General features: G+C 36.3%; 1 protein-coding gene across 4 annotated transcripts in view; it reads left to right on the top strand.

Annotated features, from left to right (window-relative positions):
* Positions 1 to 25,447, top strand: part of Ptprr (protein tyrosine phosphatase receptor type R) — a 213,882-nt gene that overhangs the window by 168,064 nt on the left and 20,371 nt on the right. For all 4 annotated transcript variants that reach the window (XM_042698790.1, XM_042698791.1, XM_042698792.1 and 1 more), the window contains 5 exons: positions 5,412 to 5,598; positions 7,649 to 7,733; positions 15,684 to 15,763; positions 16,139 to 16,276; positions 25,127 to 25,237. In XM_042698790.1, coding sequence (XP_042554724.1) covers positions 5,412 to 5,598; positions 7,649 to 7,733; positions 15,684 to 15,763; positions 16,139 to 16,276; positions 25,127 to 25,237 — 601 coding nt within the window. The remainder of the gene's footprint in view (positions 1 to 5,411; positions 5,599 to 7,648; positions 7,734 to 15,683; positions 15,764 to 16,138; positions 16,277 to 25,126; positions 25,238 to 25,447) is intronic.

Genomic DNA, 25,447 nt, shown 5'->3' on the forward strand with positions numbered 1-25,447 from the left:
ATGGCAGAGCACTGATTTACACTGAGATTCTAAGATCAATGCTTAACTTACAATGTAACAAGTTCAGTTTATGTTTATATTTTTAATGGTTGTTTCATTTTTATTTTTAAATACAGTAATAAATAAACCAAGAACTTGAGGTGTGGCTCAAGTAGTAGAATACCAGGTATGAACAAAAATGCCAAATGAGAGTATGAGGCCTTGAATTCATGCTTCATTACTAGCCAAATAATGAAGGAGGGAAAGAAAGAAAAGAAAAGAAAAAAGAAAGAGGAGAGAAAGGAAGGAAGGAAAGAAAGAAGGAAAGAGAAAAGGATGGTAAAGTTTACCCCATTCTATGTACATAGAAAAGTCAGGTATCCTTGTAAAAATTCAAAAGCTTTGATTTAACCACTTAAAAGAAATAGCAACATTTCACCTGATGGAGCAGGTACTTTCAAGAAAAGAAATGAATCATTCCCCACTGAAAGCATCTTCTTTGTTGTAAGTTTTTCTTAATATTTTAGAATGAAATTTATGTATCATCCTCATGGTCTCATGCCTGGAATCTTTTATGCTTATTAGCATTTCTCCCTTACAGGATTTCCTTTGGAATATTTTATTATGAGTGGTCACAATATCTGTTCATGTATTTCAGCTTCTAAAAATAAGGAATGTTGCATTTGTATCACAGTTTCACTTTCTTAGTACTCTGTATCTTTTTCAAATTATACCCTCTCTAGTAGGCCAAACTTAGGTACTACATATAATTTATATTATTGAAGGTGGGGAGATGGAAATTGTATACTATTAATTGACTACTATAGGACTGAGAGCTGCAAAGAACCCTAAAGACAAGCCAGTTCACACACAGTAAAGGAATTCCATCTCTGCCTTTTGTCTTTTTTTCTTCTTTGTTATGTAAATGAACACAGGCTTCTTTTTTATTTTTCCTTCTTAATTAAGCTTTTCTTAGAAAACTAAGTATGTGAACATATTGAAAGAATAGAATTAATTAAGAAGCGAAGTGGGAAATTTCAAAGATATCTTTTACAATCAAGCCCAGGTTATTATGATAGATATGCAGGCTGGACTGACTTTCTTGGTCACATTTTCAGATCTATAGAGACTGTCAATGCTAAACTCTTCTTATCAGGTAATCTTGGGTATATTAACAGACCGTACTGAGCCATACACTGTGGCTCAGGCCTGTAATTCCAGCTAACCAAGAAATTATAAAGCCAGCCAAAGCAGAAAAGCCCATGAATTTCTTAATCTCCATTTAACCAGCAACAACCCAGAAGTAGAGCTCAAGTGGTACAGCACCAGTTTTAAGTCGAAAAAGCCAAGCAAGAGCCTGAGGCCCTGAGTTCAAGCTCAACAACAACAATAACAACAACAAAAAACAGTGCTGAATAAATAATACACATTTCTACAAAAACACAAAGTACTCTCAAAAGATTAAATATGCTGGTTTTCATTCTGTACTAAATTCTTCTTACAATCTTTGAAATTTACGTTCTTTCCTATCCTCTCCTCATGCACTTCAAGATAAGCAGTTGCCACTATTTCCCCCATTGGAAAATATTTCATCACACAATCATCTGAGAAGTACATTTTTCTTAGTTATAGGCCAAATGATCACACGAGCCATTTTTTAAAATTCCCATTTCCATACTTTATTGGCTGCTAAATGAGACACCATGTTTGAAGTGTTACTATCCTTGGTGGACAAGTTCATATGAAAAGGAAGAGATTGTCTAAAATGAGGAGCCCTACACCAAGCATTGGAATCTGTACCCCTTCCTAAAGCCAGCTTCTCCCCTCCAGTGATACAGCCCTCATGGGCCAGTAAAGTGAATGCCTGTTTTGAGTAACTCCAATACTCAGTCGCAATGTGCCTGTATTCTTAGCTGTGTTTTCTTCCCACCTCTTGGCCATTAGGGGCTGTGAGGCAGAGCTGAAGAGCTTCATACCAGAGCTGTTTATATTCTGCTGTGTGGCCCTGGCCCATAATATTTATACATGTTTTTCCTTTTCACTTAATTGTAATTAACACTGCTGTACATTGCATTCCTTTTACCTTTCCGCAAGAATTTGCTTTTTCCTTCAATTGTTTGCATTGGTATCTTTTGAATTTCCTCCCTCCTATTTACTTTTTGGCATAAATAATAATTGGTGCTGTGGCAGGTTTTTGATAAAGCTTTTTATTATGTTCCTTTCGTCGAACTGCTATCGTGAGGCAGAAAAAGGCTAAACAGTTTGTCCACAATTACGGGACAAAATAGAAGACATGCTTTCAACAGGAGATTGTGTTCTTACTTTCCCATACTCTGCTTTTACTAAAGGCCTAAATGTTTTTATTACTTCTATGAATTTTTCTCTAAATTCTGTTCTCATTTGAATCTCTCCTAAATTTATGTTTATTTTGTTTCTGAAATGCTTTTCTAATTGTTTCTTACCTTCATAGTGTTTTTGCTTATTCACTCATTAGAACAAGCGCACACTCTTGCTCAGACTGTTAGTCAATAATAGCTAGTAGAAGCCTAACATTCCCATATCTGTGAAAATATTCCTCCCCTAGATTTTTTGGTAAAATGGGTTAGAAATGTAGACAACCTATTTGGGAGAAAATAGACCTCAAGAATTTTTTTTTTTACCATATTTCAAAATAAATTACAAATAGATTTAAAGATTAAATTTTATAAAAACCTAGTCAGACTATGTCAGCCTGTGCAGGCCTATAATCTCAGCATTTGTGAGGCTGAGGCAAGAGGATTTAAGCTGAAGACCAGCCGAGGCTACAGAGTAAGACTGTCTCATAAAAGCAAATAAATACATGAATAAATAAATCCATAAATAAATAAATCACACTTTCAAGGAGAATTCTTATGCATTAAAGCAGTGCCACAAACTAATAAATGATTAGTATGTTAACTGAATGAAAGTATAAAATGTAAACAACTCTTCATGTTTTAAAGGAACCACAAACTGTGTGTTTACCTAGACATGCATGAGAAACGATTGCTATCACATATAGACACCCTAGTAATCAATAATAAATGTATTAACACCACAGTACAAAAATCAGAAAAGAAAATGAACAGGAAATTCTCAAAGGTAAGGATTTATGAATAACTAATGAAAATATATTTATCCTTCTACTTGGGAGTCTGAGATGGGGATCCAGCTCATGCAGAAAGTTTCCAAGACCCTTTCTCAACCCATAGCTGGTGGCAGTAGTATGCACCTGTCATCTATCCCAGCTCTCTAGAAAGCCATCGGGGCAGAAAAAGTCCATGAGACTCCATCTTCACAGATGGAAGCTAGGTACAGTGGTTCACACCTGTGATCCCAACAAAGACAGAAGCTGAAAGTAGCCAGATAGTGGCTCAGGTGCATTAGGCAGGAAACAAGATCTTATCCTAAAAATAAATAGTTTTTTTAAAGACAAGAAATATGACTCAGTGGTAGAGTACTTGCCTAACAAGCACAAAGTCCCGAGTTCCCAATCCAATACTGAAAAGAAAGTATCTTTATTTCTAATCAAAAATATAAAAATTAAAACAAGCCATTGCCATTGATCATTTAGTTTAAATGCTAGTAATATGTGTGTGTGTATATACATATATATATAGAGAGAGAGAGAGAGAGAGAGAGAGAGCACCAGGTGCTGGTGGCTCACACCTCTAATCCTAGTTACTTGGTTACTGAGATTTGAGGATCACAGTTTAAAGCCAGCCCAGGCAGGAGTGTTCATGAGACTCTTATCTCTAATTAACCACCAGAAAACCAGAAGTGGTGCTGTGCTTCAAAGTGGTAGAGTGCTAGTCTTGAGCCAAAAGGTCAGGGACAGTGCTCAGGTCCTGAGTTCAAGCCTCACGACTGACAAATTATATGTGTGTGTGTGTGTGTGTGTGTGTGTGTGTTTATACATATATGTGTGTGTACATATACATATGTAGGAGAAATTTTAATTCTAGTTTTAAAACTTCTTAATTTTACAAATTAATAAACATTTATTGTTTTATGATATTAAAACATTATAATTAAAATATGTGTATATTTAATCTCAAGATTTCTCAAGTACAAGATATGACTTAATCTCCAAATATTTTAAATTGATTCTTCTGATTAGAGTTCCTAAATTTGTCTTATTTCAACTAATCTAAATATTGTTTGTTGCTTGAAAATAAGAATTAATAAAAGCAAAGATTTTTTCCCCTAAGTTAATGACATCATACCACCATATTTCAGGTCCAAGTCAGGAGAGTACTTAGCATACAATAAAGCTGTTTTGTGGAAAATGCTGTCTGTAAGGTCAACATTTGTGTACAAATTTAACTCTATAATTAACTCTGAGACATTGTCAAAGGCATTGAGGTGAAGTGTTCGGGAATTGTTTCAACCTCAGGAGAAATGGATTTCAATAATAAAGGAAAAGTTTAAGATAAATAGCTTATCTTCGAGGATGTATTTTCCATTAGTGGCAAATGCCTAGATTATATCCATTGATTTCAAAGTGTTAATCTCAGTGAAAAGCAATTTTAGAGGTTTAAGGTCTCCTTAAAATAAATCTCTTACAGAGAAGCAAAAGGTGAGAGTTAACTAGGCCTTTGTTCATTGTTACCAAAATTTAATAAGCAAGGATTAATTTTTAATGAGCAATTTGCTTGCATTATTTCTTCTACATTTTTCCTTGTTCATTATATTCCTTGTACTTTAGAGCTTGAACTCAGGGTCTCATTCTCTCACTTGGATTTTTTTCTCGTGGCCGGCATTCTACCACTTGCGCCATGCCTCAGTTCTGGTTTTTTGTTGATTAATCAAAGATAAGAATCTTGTGGGCTTGTGTGCCCAGGCTGGCTTTGAACCTCAGTCCTCAGATCACAGCCTCCTAAGTAACTAGGGGGATAAGCATGAGCCACCAGCACTCAGCTTAAATTCTGTTTTAATAGCAATAATTTGAGCTACAATAGAGTTTTAATTGACACATTTTTTAAAAATTGTATTTATTTAAGGCATATACATATTTTGAAACATATATAGATACACTATAGAATGTATAAAACATTAGAAAACTATACTGTTTTATACTGAACTCCATGGGATTTCTCAGTTCAAATATGTTCACTTTCCTTAAATTCTTTACTTGGTATTAATAGTCTTCCTATTATTTCTGAAACAAGTATATCCATTAATAAATTATAGTAAATATTTTCCATTCAGAGTTATCTGCACAATAAAATTGACAATTTCCTATAAAGACACAAAACTACTGTTTGCAGTCATACCATACCAAAAGAGAAATATATTTGATACTTGTTTCTGTAAAAATCTTGTCATGTTGCATGCATGTACAAAAAGACCAATTTGTGTGATCAAAATAATTCATGTGATATTTAAATCTAACAACATACTTTTTTATGTAGACGAGGATCCAATGTGTCGCTTACATTGGACATGAGTAGCTTGGGGAATGTGGAACCATTTGTGGCTGTACCAACACCTCGAGAGAAAGTAGCTATGGAGTACCTGCAATCAGCCAGTCGAATTCTCACAAGGTCACAGCTGAGGGACGTCGTAGCAAGTTCACATTTACTCCAAAGTGAATTCATGGTGAGCCTGCTATTGATTATTTATTCTTCCATATCATGTGGAAATGATACTGCCTTATACACAAGCAGCTTACAGGAAACAAATTAGTTACACTTCAAAAGGTAGAATTTAATGATTTCGGATCCACCCCCTGTCATGACAATGATTGATTAAGTATTACAATACCATGTCTAAGTTGAAACTGAGTTTGTAATATTTGATCAGATAGTTTTAGAATAAAGAAATGTCCTTGTCCCTTGCTGCTGCTGTTCAGAGAATTTAAAATTGTTTGCTGTAACTGGAAGCATTGAAGTCACCATAGGATATAGAGAAAGCCTCGGAACTATCAGATGACACCAGTCTAAATCCCACAAGTCTTAATATGTATTTAGGCATCTAGACTTAACCTATGTTTTAGAAAGATGGTCCTAGACAGAAGCAGTTTGGAGGCTCTAGAGATAATGCTGTGGAACTAAGAAAAGAATCTATAAGACTTTACAAAAAGTAGGTTTCATTGGGTGAAAGAGACAGTAAGATAAAAAGAGACAGTGAAAGATAAAGAAGTCAAGAATGATACTTATTTTTTAATTTGAGCAACAGAATTTGCCTGGTGCTTTTGAATAAAAGAAGAAAGCCCAAAAGTGGGTTCAAAATGATGATGAGGACCATTTTAGACTCAATATTGCTGGTGCTAGTTTAAAGCACGATAAGATATAGACACCAGAGAACACATAATCAGATTAAACCTTCTTAGGTCTAATGGTTGTCCACAGAGAATATTTATATGCTAGATACTCTACACATTTTCAGTCATCTGTACATCTTAAGCCATGCTGGTTGAATATAGTAAATTAGACATTATATGGTGAGTGCAGACATTTGCAGCCAAGGAAATGGCAAGAGATCCTAAATGGTTCAGATCTACTCTTGGCTCCACAAACTATTGTTACCTGTCTGAATTAAAAGACAAGTGTGGAGTTTATAAAGTTGGCTTTTGTAATGTGTTGTTTTTTTTATAGGTGAAAAAAATGGAACCTGAGAGAAGAAACAACCAGTCAGTGTTCATTCAGTTAACCAGAGGCATAACTAGGATTCTTTTTTAAAACTGACGATAGATCTTCAATTATGAAATAAACTATTGTAGACTAGAGCACTAAAAGGACCCACAGGAACAACAAGGAAGATCGAGAAGAGAAGTCACGCAGGGACATAGCTGATTATCTATGTGTGTACCCATGGGTGTGCCAGGATGATTTTCTTATTTCAACTGAAGGTGAAATGAAAGAGAAGGAAAGAATAAAGATATTGCCTACTTGAGGCTTTGCCAGAAATGATTTACCATTGTCAAAGCATCAAACATGAACATTTTTGTTTTACTGAACACAATGATTTTTGGTTATTTTGGTAACTCAGAACTGAGAAAAACTCCACAGTATAACCCCTGCTTTCACTAAAAAAAAAAAAAAAAAAAGAACTGAGAAAAACTTTAGGAGTCACAGGGAATGTTATACCTGCCTGAAAAGTTAATGGGAAAAAAATTGTGGTTCCAGTACTGGGACTTGAATTCAAAGCCTCTCCTTCTCACCTGGCTGTGCATTTTGGTACTGCACCACTTGACTCACACTTCCACTTCTGTCTTTTTTGCTGCTTGATTAGAGATAAAAGCCTCCTGGGATTCTGTGCCCAGGCTATCTTCAAATTACAATCCTCAGGTCTCAGCCTCCTGACTATCTAGGAGTACAAGTGTGAAACCATAGCACCTAGCTTAATGAAATGATTGTTAAAAGGAAGTTGCTCAGCAGAGCATAATTTAAAAAATATGAAAAGCATTTTAAGTTCTTTAATAACTGCATATAATACTTTCTAATATAAAGTGCTGTCTCTTAGAAGTGAGCCTGACAGGGTGCAGTCAACGTGTTTATAAAAGGAAGGGTGTCCATCAGCCAGGAGTGTTTGTCTGTTTTATAAACTGCTTTGAAGTCAAACGCAACATGGATCAAATGGCCCCCTATGAGGATTTGCTTTGTGTCAGAATTAGATATACCAATTTGATAGTCATTTGTTTTTACAGGAAATACCAATGAACTTTGTGGATCCCAAAGAAATTGACATTCCACGTCATGGAACTAAAAACCGTTATAAGACCATTTTGCCAAGTAAGTTTCTTGATTTAATAATTTTCATTATAAAGTACAGAACAAGCCTTTTTCCAATGACCTCTACCAAACCATTTCTAAACCATGGAACACTCATATATGCACACCACATTTGGAGTTACCGCCACTTATGTTAAAATCACCTGAAATTAACAATTTTATCTAATATTATTTTTATCATAATATCACCACATAACCATAAAATCAACACACAATTCCAGTAGATACAAATTCCTAAGAAACTTTGGTCACACATCATGGGCAGTTTTTTTCACCACAAGTGTCAAAGAATTCAATGGATGCAGAAGACTACTTGTAACAAATTATATTGAGACAGCTTGATATCAAGAAGCAAAAAACAAAAAAGAAAAGAAAAGAAAAAGAAAAAACAGTTGAATCCTGTTTATACCTTACCCCCAAATGCTAAGTCAAAGTAGATCAGATACCTACATGTAGCTGAAAGCTACAAATCTTGAAAGAAAGCAGGTGTAGTTGGATTCTAGTATTTTGTGCCTATAATCCTAGCTACTTAGGAAATTGAGATCTGAGAATCAAAAATGGAAGCTAGTACCAGCAAGTAAAATGAGAAGACTCTTATCTCCAATTAAGCAGCAAAAAGCCAAAAGTGGAGGTGTGGTTCAAGTAGTGGAGCATATGCCTTTAATGAAAAAGCTGTGAGTGTAAGCCCTAGTTTCAGTACACAGAAGGAAGGAAGGAAGGAGGAAGGAAAGGAGGGAGGGAGGGAGGAAGGGAGAAATTTACACAGCCTAGTACAAAAAATAAAAGCAACAACAACAAAAAGATAAATTGAGCTTCATCAGACTTCAAAAGTTTTGTGCTTCAAATGCAACCATCAAGAAACTGCAAAGCCAGGGGCTGGGAAGGTGGCTCAGTGGTAGAGCGCTTGCCTTGCATGCCTGAGGCCCTGGGTTTGATTCCTCAGCACCACATAAGCAAAAAGAAAAAAGCCGGAAGTGGCGCTGTGGCTCAAGAGGTAGAGCACTAGCCTTGAGCTGAAGAGCTGAGGGACAGCGCCCAGGCCCAGAGTTCAGGCCCCACAACTGGATCCAAAAAAAAAACAAACCAAGAAACTGCAAAGCCAGCCCAAGAAAACAGAGAAACTATTTGCAAACCATGTACCTTGTAAGGGATTTGTATGTAGAACATGAAAAGAACTTTTACAGCTCAATATGAAAAAGACAACTCATGGGCTGGGAAGGTGGCTCAGTGGTAGAGCGCTTGCCTTGCATGCATGAGGCCCTGGGTTTGATTCCTCAGCACCACATAAGCAGAAAAAGCCAGAAGTGGCGCTGTGGCTCAAATGGTAGAGCACTAGCCTTGAGCTGAAGAGCTGAGGGCCAGTGCGCAGGCCCAGAGTTCAGGCCCACGACCAGACATCCCCCCTCCCAAAAAAAAGACAACTCAATTTGAATGGCATCAGTGATTGTCAAGAATTGAGAGAAATAGAGAATGACTGCTAAGTGGTCAAGAGTTGATTTGAGGGATAATGAAGATATTATCCAACTGAATATGATGATATTTGCACAGCTTTGTAGGGGATGGTAGCGCAAGTGCATACGCATCACATAATCTGTGCCAGCCCCAAGGACTTTTAAGTTTCTTCTAGCAAACAAATGCAGCTGGTATCAGGACACATTGAGAATTACTACTATAAACTTTGTTCATGGTAAAAAAAAAAATTAGCGCTGTGCAATTCATCAGTGTCAAGCAATGGGCTGGATGCCAGGACATGGAGCACCCAGGCCGTCTGGTCAAGGGCAGAGAGAGTACCATGTCAGTGAGAAAGTGTGTTCAATGTCTTAAGAGCTGAAACACAGATGTGCCCTACATGCTACAGGACCAGAGAGAATTGAGTGATGAATTCTGCCTTAAGCAGGTAGAAGTATTTTGGAAGAGAGAGTTCATTTTCTATCACCAAACATCCAGAGATAGATGGGGTTTTGACAAAATCCATAGTAGTAGCTCTGGACAGAAGAAGCCAGAAAGGCTTTTTAAAGTACTGACATTGAAACAGTATTCATTCAGTCACTCACTCATAAGATACCTAAGACATTCTCCATATTTGTACCTAATACATTCTCCATATTTGTGCTAATAGTAGTGCCCTGAAATCAAAGAAGTTAAAGAATTACTGTTAATCTTGTTTGCCAGCTTTTCAATCTGGTGGAACTAGAAACACATGTCTCAGGTCTCTCTACTGTAAAACATTTCACATTAGTCTGTAACTTTAATTAAATCTGTTTTCTTAGGAAATAGACACCGATGAAAATCAGGAGCTGGAGGCTCAGGCCTGTAATTCTAGCTATTCAGGATTCTAAGAGCTGAGGAGCAAGATTCCTAGCCAGCCTAGGGAGAAAAGTCTTTGTGACTCTTATCTCCAATTAACCAGCAAATATTGCAAGTGATAGAGCACTAGCCTTGAGCCAGAAAGCCAAGTGAGAGCATGCTGCCCCGGTACACACACACACACACACACACACACACACACACACACACACACACACACACACACACACACACACACACACACACACACAATTTTTTAAAGACATAGTCACCATTGAATGTATTTTAGAACTACAACTGACTAAAGAGAGTAAAAGAGCTTCACAGATAAACTGATCTTCTCTTTCTCCTCCACCTTTCCCTACTCTTCCTCCTCTTCCTCTTCTTCCACTTCAATATCTTCATGTAACATATACTAACTATTAAATAACCCAGGAATGTGCATCCATTGCAATTATTATACATCTTCTCATTTCAGAGGGATTTGGCATTTATTAGGATTATTTCAAAGTTCAGCCTTCTCTACTTCCTGCCCAAATGTTATCAGTCAGCTGCTCACAGACCTGTGTCAGCTGTTCCATTCCCAGAACTGGGTGGACTCCTGGAACCGATCACCTGTGCTGACAACTCACGCTACTGATGATGGATTTTCTGTTGAAAATGTCTGTACCTGAACACTCCACCCAGGCCTGTTCCACACAATACAATTTAGGAGATGCAGTTTGGATGAGCCACATTCTTGCTTGAAAAATTAATAGAAAAGATGGAAATGATAAGCAAAACTACACTTTATGGTTTATTTTAGAACCTAAGATGAGATGACTTTATATAATACAAATAGATAAATACCACACGATCAAAATTCAAACAGCATGAATAAACTCCCTTTTAGGTTTGACTAGTTACCTACCAGTCTGACACTGTGACACATACCTGTAACCCCAGTTCCTGGGATGTGGAGGCAGGATTACAGGTTCGAGGCCAACCTGGCCTATATATAGCCACACATAATCTCAATTTTTTTTTAAGGTTTGACAGTCTGTAGACAATAGTAGAGCTGTAAAATTTTGGGGCCATCTGGCTGCAGATACATGGATAACTAAGAAGCAATAATTTATAAATATTTCTCTCAAGATAATGTCAGAATGGCAAAGAAGTAATAAAGTTTGTATTAGGTTATTTCAAAATAACATAAACTATTTGTGATTAAAAATATATATATCTATCCAGGCTGGTCATATTATCTCATACCTATAATCCAAACTACTCAGGAGGCAAAGCTGGGAGGCTTGCCATTTGAGGTTATCCTTAGCAAAATATGTTACCAAGATACATCTCAACCAAATAAGCTGGGTATGGTGGTTCAGACCTGTGATCACAGCTAGGATAGAAGCACAGGGAGGAAGATCATGGTCTCAGCTAGCCCAGCTAGCCCAGGGAAAAATACAAGCTCCTCTCTGAAAAAAAAAGGGCTGGGGACATGGCTGAAGTGCTTGCCTACCAAGCCTAAGACCTGAGTTCAAACCTCAGGACTACTTCAGATCTCTCTACACCTGAAATCACAAAGGCAAATGTAAAAACAACCCCTATAATATATCAATATGAAATTATTAGCATACAATGTATTATGATCATGAATGCCAAGTACATTTTCTCTGAGCACTTAACTGATTCGTAGAAATACCAAATGCTATTGACAAAAGTGAAAAACCCAATTTACTCTTATCATTGTTTTAAAATATAGAGGGTAGTGATAATTCCCCTTTAAATTATTATATCATATATTATATCATAACATTTAAAATATTAAGGGATTCCCACACATAGCTATGCAACGATCACATGTGCAAAATGACTAGCAAACTTCTAACTGATAGTAAACAAGTGTCAGTGTGTAATGTGCTTCCCTACCTACACACAGGTGAACCATCTTTTCATCTCAAATAAATCTGAGAAAATAAGGACACATTTTATGGAGAAGAAATCACTGTTGCTCATGACCCTTACTTTCTCTTCTGTTGTCCATGTGGTTCTTAAAGTGTATCATCTTGCTTTGCTTGGCTCAGCCCATGACATCAATGGAATAGTATACATTTCCAATATGATAGCCATGAGACACACATGGTAATTGCACATTCCGAGTACATTCAATCTAACCAAGGAACTCTTGTTTATAATTTAGTTAACTGGAACATATGCAAGCCTGGAGTTGTCTCTCTTGTGTGCAATGAATTTGACCCCTGATTGCTTTAAAGTGTAGTCAAGCTCTTCCTTTCCTCCCATTTTCCATTTATCTAGAAACTATGAAACCCACCCTCTTTACAATATTGGCTTTTCCTTTCATTAGTAGCGGCAAAGGTTTCCTAATCCATTGCTTATCTGGACTGCAAACCTTAAAAATCTTCCTGAGGGGGAAATCTTAAGCACAAAATAGCTTTTGGACAAAATGTGATATGACATAAATCAAAATATCAGAATAAGGTATCATTTCGTCTTTTAAACAGAAAACTGATTGTAACAGATACTTTGAGATGATCAGGATACAGACATTTCATAAATGTAAATTTGGTGGAACATATATATATATACACACATTTGGCAAAACAGATCTGTATTTGTGTGCGATAATGTTGAGAAGAAAAAAAGAAAAAAGTATAGATGCATGCTAATAAAAGTAGTTTTAGAAAAGAAAGAAAAAAGAAGAAGGAAAAAAGTAGATACAAAGAAAGGAATTAATAGAAATGAAGAAGGACAGGAAAAGAAAGGAAGGAAATAAGTGAAAAAGACAAAGAAAAAAACATAGTGTTCAAATAATATTTATGATTGTTATTGATATTACCCAGATATATCATAAATGGTATATGAAATGTTACCTATAATTCATGCATATTTGTTCAGAAAAGAATTATAATGGCAAATCAGAGTAATAGATAAACTTAAATGCATAGCAATCATAAAATCCTAACAGTTATGATGAAAATGTTGATGATGTTACAGGTTTTTTTATTCCCCACTTTTTGTTAGTCCAAGTTAATGAGTTATAAAATTAGAAATTACACTTTCCTCTACTCAACTGCATGTTGTATTCTTGCTTTCAAAGTAAAAAAGCACTTTGAAAGTCATAAATAGTTGGAACTTACTAGAAATGACAAACTTCCAACATAAATGTTATTTAGCTTAGCAGGGAACCACTTCTAAGCAGTTTATAAAATAGAGTTCCCAGTAAGTCATACACATCAGAGGCATTGTACAAATTGAAGGAAGTAGGCCTCTGTTCAAACCTGAGTGGTTTAAAACATTTGTGGAAATTTCTGATGATCAGTAGATTCTAAAAGACATAAACTTTTTTCTCTACTAAGGGAAATAAATCTAGAAAATGAAAAGTGATGGTTAACTATTGTACTAGAAATTAAGTCTAGTTTTAAAATTTTCCAATGAATGACATGCCAAATAGAAATCATAAAGGCTACATGAATGCAGTGACAATAATAATGTCACTCGTGTTTTGTAACTGCCTCTTGGCTGGTCTTCACACTACCTGTTCATTCACATATAACAAGTTACCCCAAGATGTAATGGGCTTACATTAATGTAATGGTTTATCTCAGAGGAATTAGGGGTTTAGTTGGGTAGTTCTGGCTTAGAGTCATTTGTAAGATTTTAGTTGAGATGTTGACTGGTGACATCATCAGCTGAAGACGTGATTGACAGAAGAGTCTGCTCACCACGTGGCTTTGAGCTACAGGCCCCCTCAGTTCTGCCATGTGGGCCTCATGAGCTACTCCAGAAGCCTCAAGCCATGATAATTTCCTATGAAAAAAATCAAGCCAAGAGGTGGAGCAACCTTGGCACAGGCCGAAATTTTTTTAATAGAGACCCAGAAACACAACAAATCAAAGAAAGGTTGGACAAATGGGATTGCATGAAATTGCAGAGCTTCTGCACAGCAAAGGACATGGCTAGCAAGATCAATAGAAAGCCCACAGATTGGGAGAAGATCTTCACTAGCCATACAACAGACAAGGGTCTCATATCTAAAATACACCTGAAACTCAAAAAATTAAATCCCCCAAAAACAAATCCTCAAAGAAACAACTGCCCAATAAATAAGTGGGCTAAAGGCTTAAAGGGAAACATCTCCAAAGAGGAAAGAAGGATGGCCAATAGACACATGAAGAAATGCTCAACCTCTCCAGCCATAAAAGAAATGCAAATCAAAACAACATTGAGATACCACCTCACCCCAGTTAGAATGGCTAAAATCAAGAACTCTAATAACAACAGATGCTGGAGGGGATGTGGCCAAAAGGGAACCTTACTGCATTGTTGGTGGGAAGGTAAACTTGTTCAACCACTTTGGAAAGCAGTATGGAGGTTCCTCAAAAGACTCCACATAGAGCTCCCCTATGACCCAGCAATCCCACTTTTGGGCATTTACCCAAATGATCACAAACAAGACCATACTAAAGCTACCAGCACAACTATGTTTATTGCAGCATTGTTTTCCATAGCTAAGATATGGAACCAACCCAGATGCCCCTCAGTAGATGAATGGATCAAGAAAATGTAGTATATATACACAATGGAATTCTGTGCCTCCATCAGAAACAATAACATTGCCCCGTTTGTTAGGAAATGGAAAGGCTTGGAAAAAATTATATTAAGTGAAGTAAGCCAGGCCCAAAGAAACATAGGTCCCATGGTTTCCCTTATTTTCAATAACTAGTATATGTCTGAGTCAAGCAGAAAATGTCAGGTAAGTTGATGTTAAGTGAAATGAACCCCAAGATAAGGATTCAAATGTTTTTTTTTCTTTCATGCGATTGTTTCTAATATATTTATAAGATGATTTCTTTGTTGCTTTGTATGTCCCTCCCCCATGGTATAACCCCTGCTTTCACTGTATTTGATGCTGGTATAATTTGTGGAGGGGAAGAGTAAAAACAAATTGTTTAAATAGGGATACAGGTGGACCCATTGCAACAATGAGATGTACAAGTCATTATGTCAAAAAACGAACTTTACAACTTTGGCAGGGGGTGGGGGGAGATGGGAAGGGATGGGAAGGGGAAACAAAGGAGGAGGCAACAATGCTTAATAAGAAATGTACTCGTTACCTTGCCCGTGTAATTGTAACCCCTCTGTACGGTATTTTCACAAAAAAATAATAAAAAAATGAAACTTTTTAAAAAAGTGGAGCAAGAAGAAATCTACCATTTAAACATGTCACATTCTGTCACTTTAGCACATTGTCATGAGTTAGAAGTGAGCTATAGAAGTGAGTTAGACGTGAGTCTGTCATTTCTGCCCATCTCTAAGCAGGAGTGATCTAGACTCCATCTTTAGTCTATAGGAATGTCAAGGAATTAAAGGCTATATTTTTATACCATCTTCTTCCATTGAACTGTTTAATCTTCTGAAATTAATTGGAGCTCTTATCATCTTTAATAGTAATTTTATTTAAAGCCAATTTTATAGTACATATTGGCTGTGTCAGGACATCTTACATTTTTAGTTATCTCTTATTCCCACTCAGAGTACTATATGAAATTTTACAAGTATATTACTTGTTATTATTGTCATCCTAGGGAATTTTAAAAGAGCACATCTGTTTAATATACTCTTTCTTCCTTTCTTTATTAGATCCCCTCAGCAGAGTGTGTTTGAGACCAAAAAACATAACTGACTCACTGAGCACCTACATTAATGCAAATTATATTAGGGTAAGATAAAAAATTCTTTCTGCTAAACATGTTGACTTATTGTTTAAAATGGGAATTTTAACACCTCAGAATAAAGTTTAATTTACTTATTAGTAAGTATTCTGTGTATTTGTTGTAGTCATATCAATATGGGTAGTAGGTCCTTTACAATAAACCCTCCCTACCTGTGAATCTCTTTACTATGGTCTCCAAATACCACACTAGACTTGATGGAAAAATATCATATGTGTGTTGATACTAGACTCCACAAAGTTGCTGAAATCTGTTGTTTTTGGACTTACATGATTATTTTTAGTCTGAAGACCTTTCGCTTAAACTTGCACTGTGAACCTTGAACTTAAAACCCCATTCTTTTTGTCTCTTTACTCCAACTAGGGCTATAGTGGCAAGGAGAAAGCATTCATTGCCACTCAGGGTCCTATGATCAACACCGTGAATGACTTCTGGCAGATGGTTTGGCAGGAAGACAGCCCTGTGATTGTTATGATCACAAAACTCAAAGAAAAAAATGAGGTATGATCTCTAGGCAAGTTCTAAATATACATTCTTTACTGTTATAGAAGAGATATTGTGTATGTAAAAGCACCATGTGTTATAAAGGATTCATTTAAGATGGAAACTTGGTTGGTTTTTGTGTTTGTTTTTTATACCAGTTAGTACTTCTTATCTTTTTTTCTTCCTTCCTTTTTGTTTCTGGCTGTTCTGTGCTGGGACTCGAACCTGGGTCTTCAGACATGTGAGGAAGGTACTCTGACCACTGAGCCAGAATTCTTCTAGGAGCATCTAAGTCAAATATGTTAGGTTATGCATCTTTTACATGTTATCTGCTACTTATTTTTTCCTACAAAAAGAATCTAAAACTTACACAAGAAATATTTGACTAAAAAGTATTCATTGGCCTTTAAGAGAACTAATTTTTTTTCTGCCCAGACTTTCTAAAGATATTAATGTAATACTTTAGAGAGAACTTTGATGTTTTACAGATCAAAATGATAGTGAGAAACATAGCTAAAAGGGAATTCACAGTAGTCTTCACACTACCAGGAAAATGCTGTTTACTGAACACATGCCAACTTTCAATTGTGCTAAGCTTCATTGTTTGAAATAGACAAAAATCATTTCCTCAAAAAATATGAAGTTATCTTGAAAGTTCCCACAGTACATACTTATTTTAGGCCCCTTTCTACTTTCTAATAAGTAAATTGCCATCTTTAACTTAATAATCCCAGTATTCCCAGCCACTTTTTATAAAGTGAGAATAAGCAAAAACATGAAAAAATAGGCCTGAAAATATTTATTTTTATATTATGATCAGAGATTTCATTGCTGGAAAAATTGAATACCTTCTTCTAAATAAATCTCAACAAGATCCAGTAACTGATGGCTCATGCCTATAATCCTAGCTACTCAGGAGGCTGAGATCTGAGGATCACAGTTCAAAGCCAACCCAAACAGAAAAGCCCATGAGACTCTTATCTCCCATTAGCCACCAAAAACCCAGAAGTAGAGCTGTGCCTCAAGTGGTAGAGTGCTAGCCTTGAGCAAAAATGCTAAGAGACAATGCCAGGCTAGCACTGAGGGGAAAAAAAAAACTCAAAAAAATTACTTTCAAAAATAAAGTAATATTGAGCACAATGTTCCAATTCATCATGGTCTTTTAACATGAATTATTCTATCACTAGAGAAGATATGATGTCTACAACTTATCAAGCTGGAATAAAATCCACGTGAAAATGGCAAAAGGGTTTATATACTTCTAAGGAGTTAGTTTTCTGACTACCTCTGTGTGGTTTGTGTTGCATCTTTATTCCTCTTGGAAAGAAAGGAAGTAGATGGAAATGTTGACTCTATTACAGACTGTGAAAGATACTTCTAGCCACAGCTATTTATTAGCTAAATGCACTAAATCCAGCTGTACATAAATTCAGATCATTCTCGGTCTCATGCTATAAAGTAGGTTTTAGTACTTCTATATTACAAATGAGAAAATTGAAACTCTGAGTTCGAGCCATTTCATTTAAGTCTTCCAAGTTAGTGACTGATAGAATCCATATTTTCATTCATGTTTTTTTAACTACCAAGACCACACATGCATGCATTGACCTAGCAGAACAACGGGCTAAACAAAGAAGCAAGATGTTCAAAGGCAAGCAAGAGACTCACTAATGAGCTTAGAAAAATCAAATACTAGATTTATCTTTCATAACGTGCAGGAATTACCTGAAGATTCTTCCTAAGATAGGACACAACCATATTCTTCCTCTGTGTTTACATCTTTCATGTCAATTAAGCTCCACACATAAGCACAGTGCTATCAAACCCATTTTCCTGTTGATTCGTTTAGTCCGCCATTGTAAACAGTTCAAGCTCAAAACAACATATAAAGGAATCATATTTTAACCTTTCTTCCCTCTTCCCTTTCCTTCCCTATGGGAAAAAGCTATAGAAAAATATTTATTTTGATGACAATATTTCTTTTTGCCAGTCTCAGGACTTGAACTCAAGGCCTGAAAACTGTCCCTGAGCTTCTTTTGCTCAAGGCTAGCACTCTACAATTTAAGCCACAGCACCACTTCCAGCTTTTTCTGTCTATGTGGTACTGAGGAATCGAACCTAAGGCTTCAAGCATGCTAGGCACGCACTCTACCACTAAGTCACATTCCAAGTTTGTTGATGACAATATTTTTTAAAGTGAACAGATGCCCAGAAAATAGTTCAGCAAAGCTCCAGCACATGAAGGCACAATGCTTGAAAGGAAATGTACTCATTAGCTTACTCATGTAACTGTAACCCCTCTGTACAGTATCTTTAAAATAAAAACAATTCTTTGAAAAAAGAAAGCACATAGTGTGCCTGAATTAAGCTGCCTAGTGTCTGGAGCACACATGGTGTAGTAGGAAGTAAAGGGCAATGATACTGGAAAAGGTAATATTGAAAAGAAGAGAACTATGCTTTAAAAAATCTGGTTTCAATGACAGGCAACAGAGAGCCTCTAACAATCTTTTCGATGTAGAGTGGCATGATGTAATTTGTATGCCATGAAATTGTACCTTATATATCAGTAAGTTGTAATGTGTGTATGTTGATGGCAAGATAGAGGGTTTGGGTTTGAGAAAAGCAAGGAGACATATTTTCAGCAGTGATAGAACAGGCCAGAAAAGAAAAGAAGTACTGAATTAAAGCTATGGCAGAGTATATTGATAAATAGAATAGACTTAGAAAGTATGCCACAACACTTTGTTCTGACTAAATGAGAAAAAGGTAAATGAGGGTTTAAATGAGGGTTTGCTTCCAGATTTTTAGTTTTGGAGTGAGTGATTGGGATGTCATGAACCTGGTTGTGTGTGTGTGTGTGTGTGTGTGTGTGTGTGTGTGTGTGTGTGTGTGTTTTGTTTTGTTTTTTGTTTTGTTTTGCAGAGACAGGGGGGAGTTACAGGAAGATCCAGTAAAGAAGAAAATGAGATTTTCTTTTCAAGTTTGAGAAGTCCCAGAGACTTTTGGATGGTGACTTCTATTAAGTGGTTAAAGAATCTAGAGACAGGGAGGAGGCAGGTGGTAGAGGGAGACATGGAAAGGCATAGGAATGACACAAAGGAAATAAATTGTGATTTGTACTGTATTATGTATTCTGCTCCTAACATGTTCTGAGTATTCTCTGAGTGATCAAAGCATTATTTAAAAACAAAACAGCCACATTTTCATTATGTAAATGTGCTATACATGTATAATCATTTCCTTAATAGTAGATGCTTAGATTGCTACCATTTTTATTCATGCCTCTGATTATTTCATTAAGATATATTCATAGATGTGAATTTACTTGACTAGAAGATGTGAGGTTTTGAAATAATGTTTGTCCAAAGTGCTTTCCAGCCTCATCTCAATTATACCATCATCTTCAATAGCTAAAGTTCTCTAGCTAATCTGCATGGCATTGTCCTTTTTTTTAAAAAGAAAAGCATACAATGCTGTGTGCATTTGTGTTCATTCGTTCACTCACTTAACAATTACCAATGTTCTACTGCCCAGCAGTAATGCAAACACATGGATCACATCTTTATTAACAAAACTAACACAACTACTTTCTTCATGCACTTTACAAATCTAATGAGAGGAGACACAACAAATTGCACAGAATAAATAAACATCAGATATAGTTATATACAGTGATAGCTGTGTATGTACTGTATATAATATATCTATGTGACTATTAAATGCAGTATATCAGTATCAGTGGTATATGCTATCAGAAAAAAACAGAGCAAGGTTAGAGAGACAGGTTTGAGAGGTATGTTAAGTAAGTTTGCAATATAAATCAAGTGTTGGCTGTGGACATCTATGATCAAAGGATACAAGGGAATGAGGCAGAAAAATCAGCTAGTAAAAATCTCCTGAATCTCTTTCCTGGTGTGTTTAAGGAAAAACAAAGAGACCAATGCAACAGCAATATACAGAAAACAATATGTTGGAAATGATCTATACAACTTGGGGGCAAGGGTTGGGAGAGGGAAAGTCAGAGAAAAATGAGGGAAGGGGTACCAAGTTTGACAAGAAATGCACTTATTAACTTACTTATGCAACTGTAATCTCTCTGTACATCACTTGACAATAAAGAAAAGAATCGTGTGTGACTAAAAATATGGCTTATTACCTTGCAAAGATACTGGAAGGAATTAAGTAATATTTTAATATGGGTAACATAATTCTACAACAGAAAGCACTATGCTAGTATTATTATTATTATTAGCCTAATATAAATATTTTTTTTATTTTATTTTATTTTATTTTATTTTATTTGAAAACATACTGTACAGAGGGGTTACAATTACATGGGCAGGAAAATGCATACATTTCTTACCAAGCATTGCAGCCTCCTCCTTTGTTTACCCTTCACCTCCCTTCCCAGCCTCCCCTAATATAAATATTTTAAACTTACAAGTGGCAAATTAAAAGACTCTTATGAGTGCAATTAAAGATAATAATTATCTCATTAAGTCAAATGACAGCTCCTATAGATGCCATTGCTTAATTAAACACATTCCAAGACCTTTTTTTGCAATATTTACTAATTGTATGTCATGTTTGCCTTAGATTTCATTATGAAATCTGACATGCATTCAGATGGGAAATAGCTATTCAATAACAAGTAAAGTGTGTTTTAAAATAAAGTATATCTTTTTTAGAAATGATACTTGTGGTGATGGATATGTCAATTATCCCAACACTGATCCATATACATTGTACACATGTATTGAAGTATCACACTATACCCCATGAATATGTATAATTACTATGTGTCAACGAAGACTCAAACATGTGCACTTTCTCATGCCAGTAATCTTATTATTTAGAGGCCGAGATTATTGGGATCAAGCTTCAAGGCTAGCTGAGATAAACAAACGTCCATGATATCCCCTTCTCAAGAGCTGCGCCTTGGGGTTGCCTATTATCCTAGCTATCAGTATGCCTAATACAGGTGGACCTCACCTGGGAGTACACCTGTCTCAAAGATAATGAGCAAAAGTCAGAGCTGAAGGTGTGGTTCTGGAGTCAGAGTACAAGGCCCTCAGTTTAAACCCCAACATTGCAACAACAAAAACAAAATTAACCGCTTTAAATTGGACATCAAAAGAGAACACAAATTTTTCTAATAAAATTAGTAACAAAAATCAAATTTGCTGTCGAATTCTAACTGCACCAAAGGAAAAGTTACATTCGCTATTACTTGTAATTAAAGCAGATCAAGATAGGTAATTCAAGAAGTTTCTCAAAATACATAGAAAGTCTAGAAACAGGGCTGTATGACCTTGCAAATGACTAATACTTTCTGAGTACTAATACTGTGCCTGGATATCAGTCCTTGGAATACAGATCACCTGCTAGACTAAAAGCCCCGGAGCCCAGGGAGGCTAAGCAACTTACCCAAGGCCAAAGAGCTCTCAGGTTTCTCCTCTTCCTCTTCACCCCTGCCCTGGATCACCTCCTCAAATCTTTTGTTGATGGTGGGGAAAAAGTAGGTTACTGTGCAAGAAGTGAGTATGGCCAGAGGTGTGTTCATGACTGTATATAGCCAAGGTTAAAATCTCTAGTCATTGACTTTAGGAAGGAAAGAGGGGATAGATAAAATATTTTGTTCTAATTTAGAAAGAAAGCAAATGTATTAGTTTGTTCAAAGTTGTAGGCAATTTGGAAGGGGGGATTAGAGCTGGGCCTAGAAAAGTCACATTCAAGTCAGGGGTCAGCATGAGGTATTCAAGAGGATCTGTGCTTTATACCAAGAATAAAAGAGTGCCTGTCATCCCAACTACTTGAGAGGCATAAATAGAAGGATTCTATTCCAGATTGCCCCCAGTAAAACTCAAGACACTACTTGAAATGTTTGTTTTTTAAAAAAAGAGCTAGAAACACGGTTTAAATGGTAGAGTACCTGCCCAGCAAGTGTTAGGCCCTGAGTTCAAATCCTGGTACTGTAAAATAAAAATGATAAAATAATATGATTTACAATCTTCTCTGCCTATCAAAGAGGTATGGAGGGACCAAAGGGCAAAGGGTGAAATTACTTTTAATACTAAATCTGTATCAATATGAATAATGTTGAGCCGGAACGATAAGAATAATTTCCTATAGCAATAGCAATTTTAAACAATATCCCACAACCTATCCCTCTTACATGATCATTTAAAAATGATCTCTTTTATTACCCAAGCTATTTTCAACATAATGATACATATCTTAGCTCACAGAGCAAGCATCTCTGATGTTAAATGTATAGAATCTAAAAAGCAAATAACTTTTTTAAAGTGGGTATTTTAAAGCTGGGCACCATTAGCTCATGCCTCTGTAATCCTAGCTACGTAGGAGGCTGAGATCTGAGGATTGCAGTTCAAGGCCAACCTGGGCAGGAAAGTCTATGAGACTCTTATATACAACAAACTACTCAGAAAAAGCTGGAAGTGGAGCTGTGGCTCAAGGGGTAGAGCACTAGCCTTGAACAAAAGAAGCTCAGAAACAGAGCCCAGGCCCAGAGTTCATGACCCAGTTTGGCCAAAAGAAAAAATTGGGTGTTTTATCTCAAGCAACTAAACTTAGCTATATGTTCTTTTTAAACATAAGACCCCTAACTTAGTAGGAATAACAGAGGCTAGTCAAAGAAAAGAAAATTCATAAAAATACATTTGCATTGCTCTGTATTGCATTCTACTTTTGCTATAAATTATGTATTATAATAAATTAGTTATAGTCCACAATCTTTCTATTCAAGTACAATAATTTTGCACAAGATAAGCATCATTTTCTCAAAAAAGCCCTCTTTCTTCCATATTATTAATTCCTCCATTCTATTGATTCAATCAAATAGATAATTTTACTGGAAGAATAAAGACAGGTCTCAGAACAATAGTGATAAATTAAGGTTATATTCTATGTAGAGTACTCTTTCAAATTACCAAGAATTCCATTTTTTCTCATCTTTTGTATCACTTTTTGCACTACAACACCAAATACCTAAAAAAATGTTCAAGAATAATAAGTTGAACATGGACTTGAACCCCTTGAAACAATGACATTATCACCTCTCTCCAATCTTATGTTCAAAAGCACCCACTTTTATTGGGTCTCTTATTCTACTTCTACAAGGCAGGAAGTGTATTTTGTATATAAAAATAAGCTATTGTATCTCAGAAAGGAGATGGGATGCTAATTAAGGGTTGTTTGAATGAACAAGTCACACTGCATTGTCTGCTGGGAGCTGGCTGCCAATTGCTTTTGGGAAAAGGAGTCAAAGATGACATTCAAGAGGATGCAGGAGCTCGGATAGCAGCAGCAGCACATCTATTCATCACAAACGTGCAGACATCTGTCCAACTCTTGCTTAGAGTCAGGATGCAAATGATGAGCTCTGCCTGGCAGTCTATAGGTTCTGAGAGCCACCTTCCCAGAAGCCTGGAATGGACAAGAGAGCATGTGTCACTCACTCTTCTCTGTCTCATTCAGGAGATACAGTGCCCAGACAGATAAGCGCTTAGGAATAACTGATGCTCCACTGAAAGAATTCAGGCAAAATTGGTCAGTATGAGTACCTTTAACAAATGTTGACAATTTTAGAAATTTGGCAGCTCATAGATTTACAGAGGGAAATATTACTCTGTTTTTTTTTTTCCAGTCTATTTTCTTCTTTATTTTTTATCATTACTAACTTTAAGTAGTTATACAGAAAGGTTTCAATTCAACATGTCAGTTTAGGAGGACAATACATATTTTTTGTTGTTGTTTTGTTTTGTTTTTTGGTCAGTCACAGGGCCTGAACTCTGGTCCTGGGCGCTGTCCCTCAGCTCTTCAGCTCAAGGCTAACACTCTATCACTTGGTTTTCTGGTGGTTTATTGGAGATAAGAGTCTCACGGACTTTGCTGCCCAGACTGGCTTTGAACCATGATCCTCAGATCTCAGCCTCCTGAATAGCTAGGCGTGAGCCACCGGCGCCCGGCAGTACCACACATCTTAACTCATGTTCCCCTTTCATAGTTTTAGTCAAGGTATATATGTGAAAATGGAACTAGGGTGGGTAAATGCCATCAGAATATTCACATGTAAATACGTGAACATGTGATGTGGATTATGAAACTGTATTTTAAAAAGATTTCTTGGAGGCTTGACATTAAGTCAGTCTTAACACTAAGCCATCAGTCTGGTTTGCCTGTGTAAAGAACGATAAAAGGATCCACTTTATTTGAAGAAGGGTCAGAGTGTGGAAGATATTTTTATTATAATGTGGGCGTGTACTTTTTATTATAATAGATTAAGGAAACTGTGCGTGCTGAGTACAGATGAATTTCCTGCATGACTTTAGCATGCAGAACAGTTGCTAGGTAATTAGTCAAGAGAATGTTAAATATTGGTAATTGATTTTTAATATGTTTTTATTGTAAAAATACTGTACAGAGGGGTTACAGTTACATGAGTAAGGTAATGAGTCCATTTCCTATTGAGCATTGTTATCTCCTCCTTTGTATTTCCCCTACCATCCCTTCCCTCCCCACCTCCACAGCTCCTCCCTCCCCCCCCACCCCCGAAGTTGTAAAGTTCATTTTCAACATAGCGTTTTGTACATCTCATTGTTATGGATCGACCTGTATCCTTGTTTCAGCATTTTGTTATTTCCCTTCCTCTCCCCAAATTAGACAAATGTATATACAAAATGCAGGGCACCCGAATTAATACAGTGAGAACAGGGGTTATGGTCATTGATTTTTAATGAAGAAAGATAAAAAAATCTTTTGAGGTGCTTTAGTGAAAAGAATTCCAACATTAACAACATCCATTAATAATTGCTGTGTTCTTTTTCTCCCCATCCCCTCCCCCACCAGAAATGTGTACTCTACTGGCCAGAAAAGAGGGGTATCTATGGGAAGGTAGAGGTGCTGGTTATCAGTGTTAATGAATGTGATAACTACACAGTGAGAAACCTCATCTTAAAGGTAAGATTAGATAGCTCTTGCTATCTTCAAAGTAGATGAAGTGAGAAGATTTCACTTCTAACTTGAAATGATTCATACTAAAATATAATTAAGATTAAAGAGAAACTCCAATGGTTCTTTTGTGTATTCTTTTATTGTCAGCTACTGTTATTATGTGGAATAATTAAATTAATGAAAGGAGGACACTAAGGAAGGTTTTTGTAGGACAGT

Source organism: Dipodomys spectabilis, unplaced genomic scaffold (assembly GCF_019054845.1).
Source record: "Dipodomys spectabilis isolate Male_0828 unplaced genomic scaffold, ASM1905484v1 ptg000234l, whole genome shotgun sequence".
Taxonomy (NCBI): Eukaryota; Metazoa; Chordata; class Mammalia; order Rodentia; family Heteromyidae; genus Dipodomys; species Dipodomys spectabilis.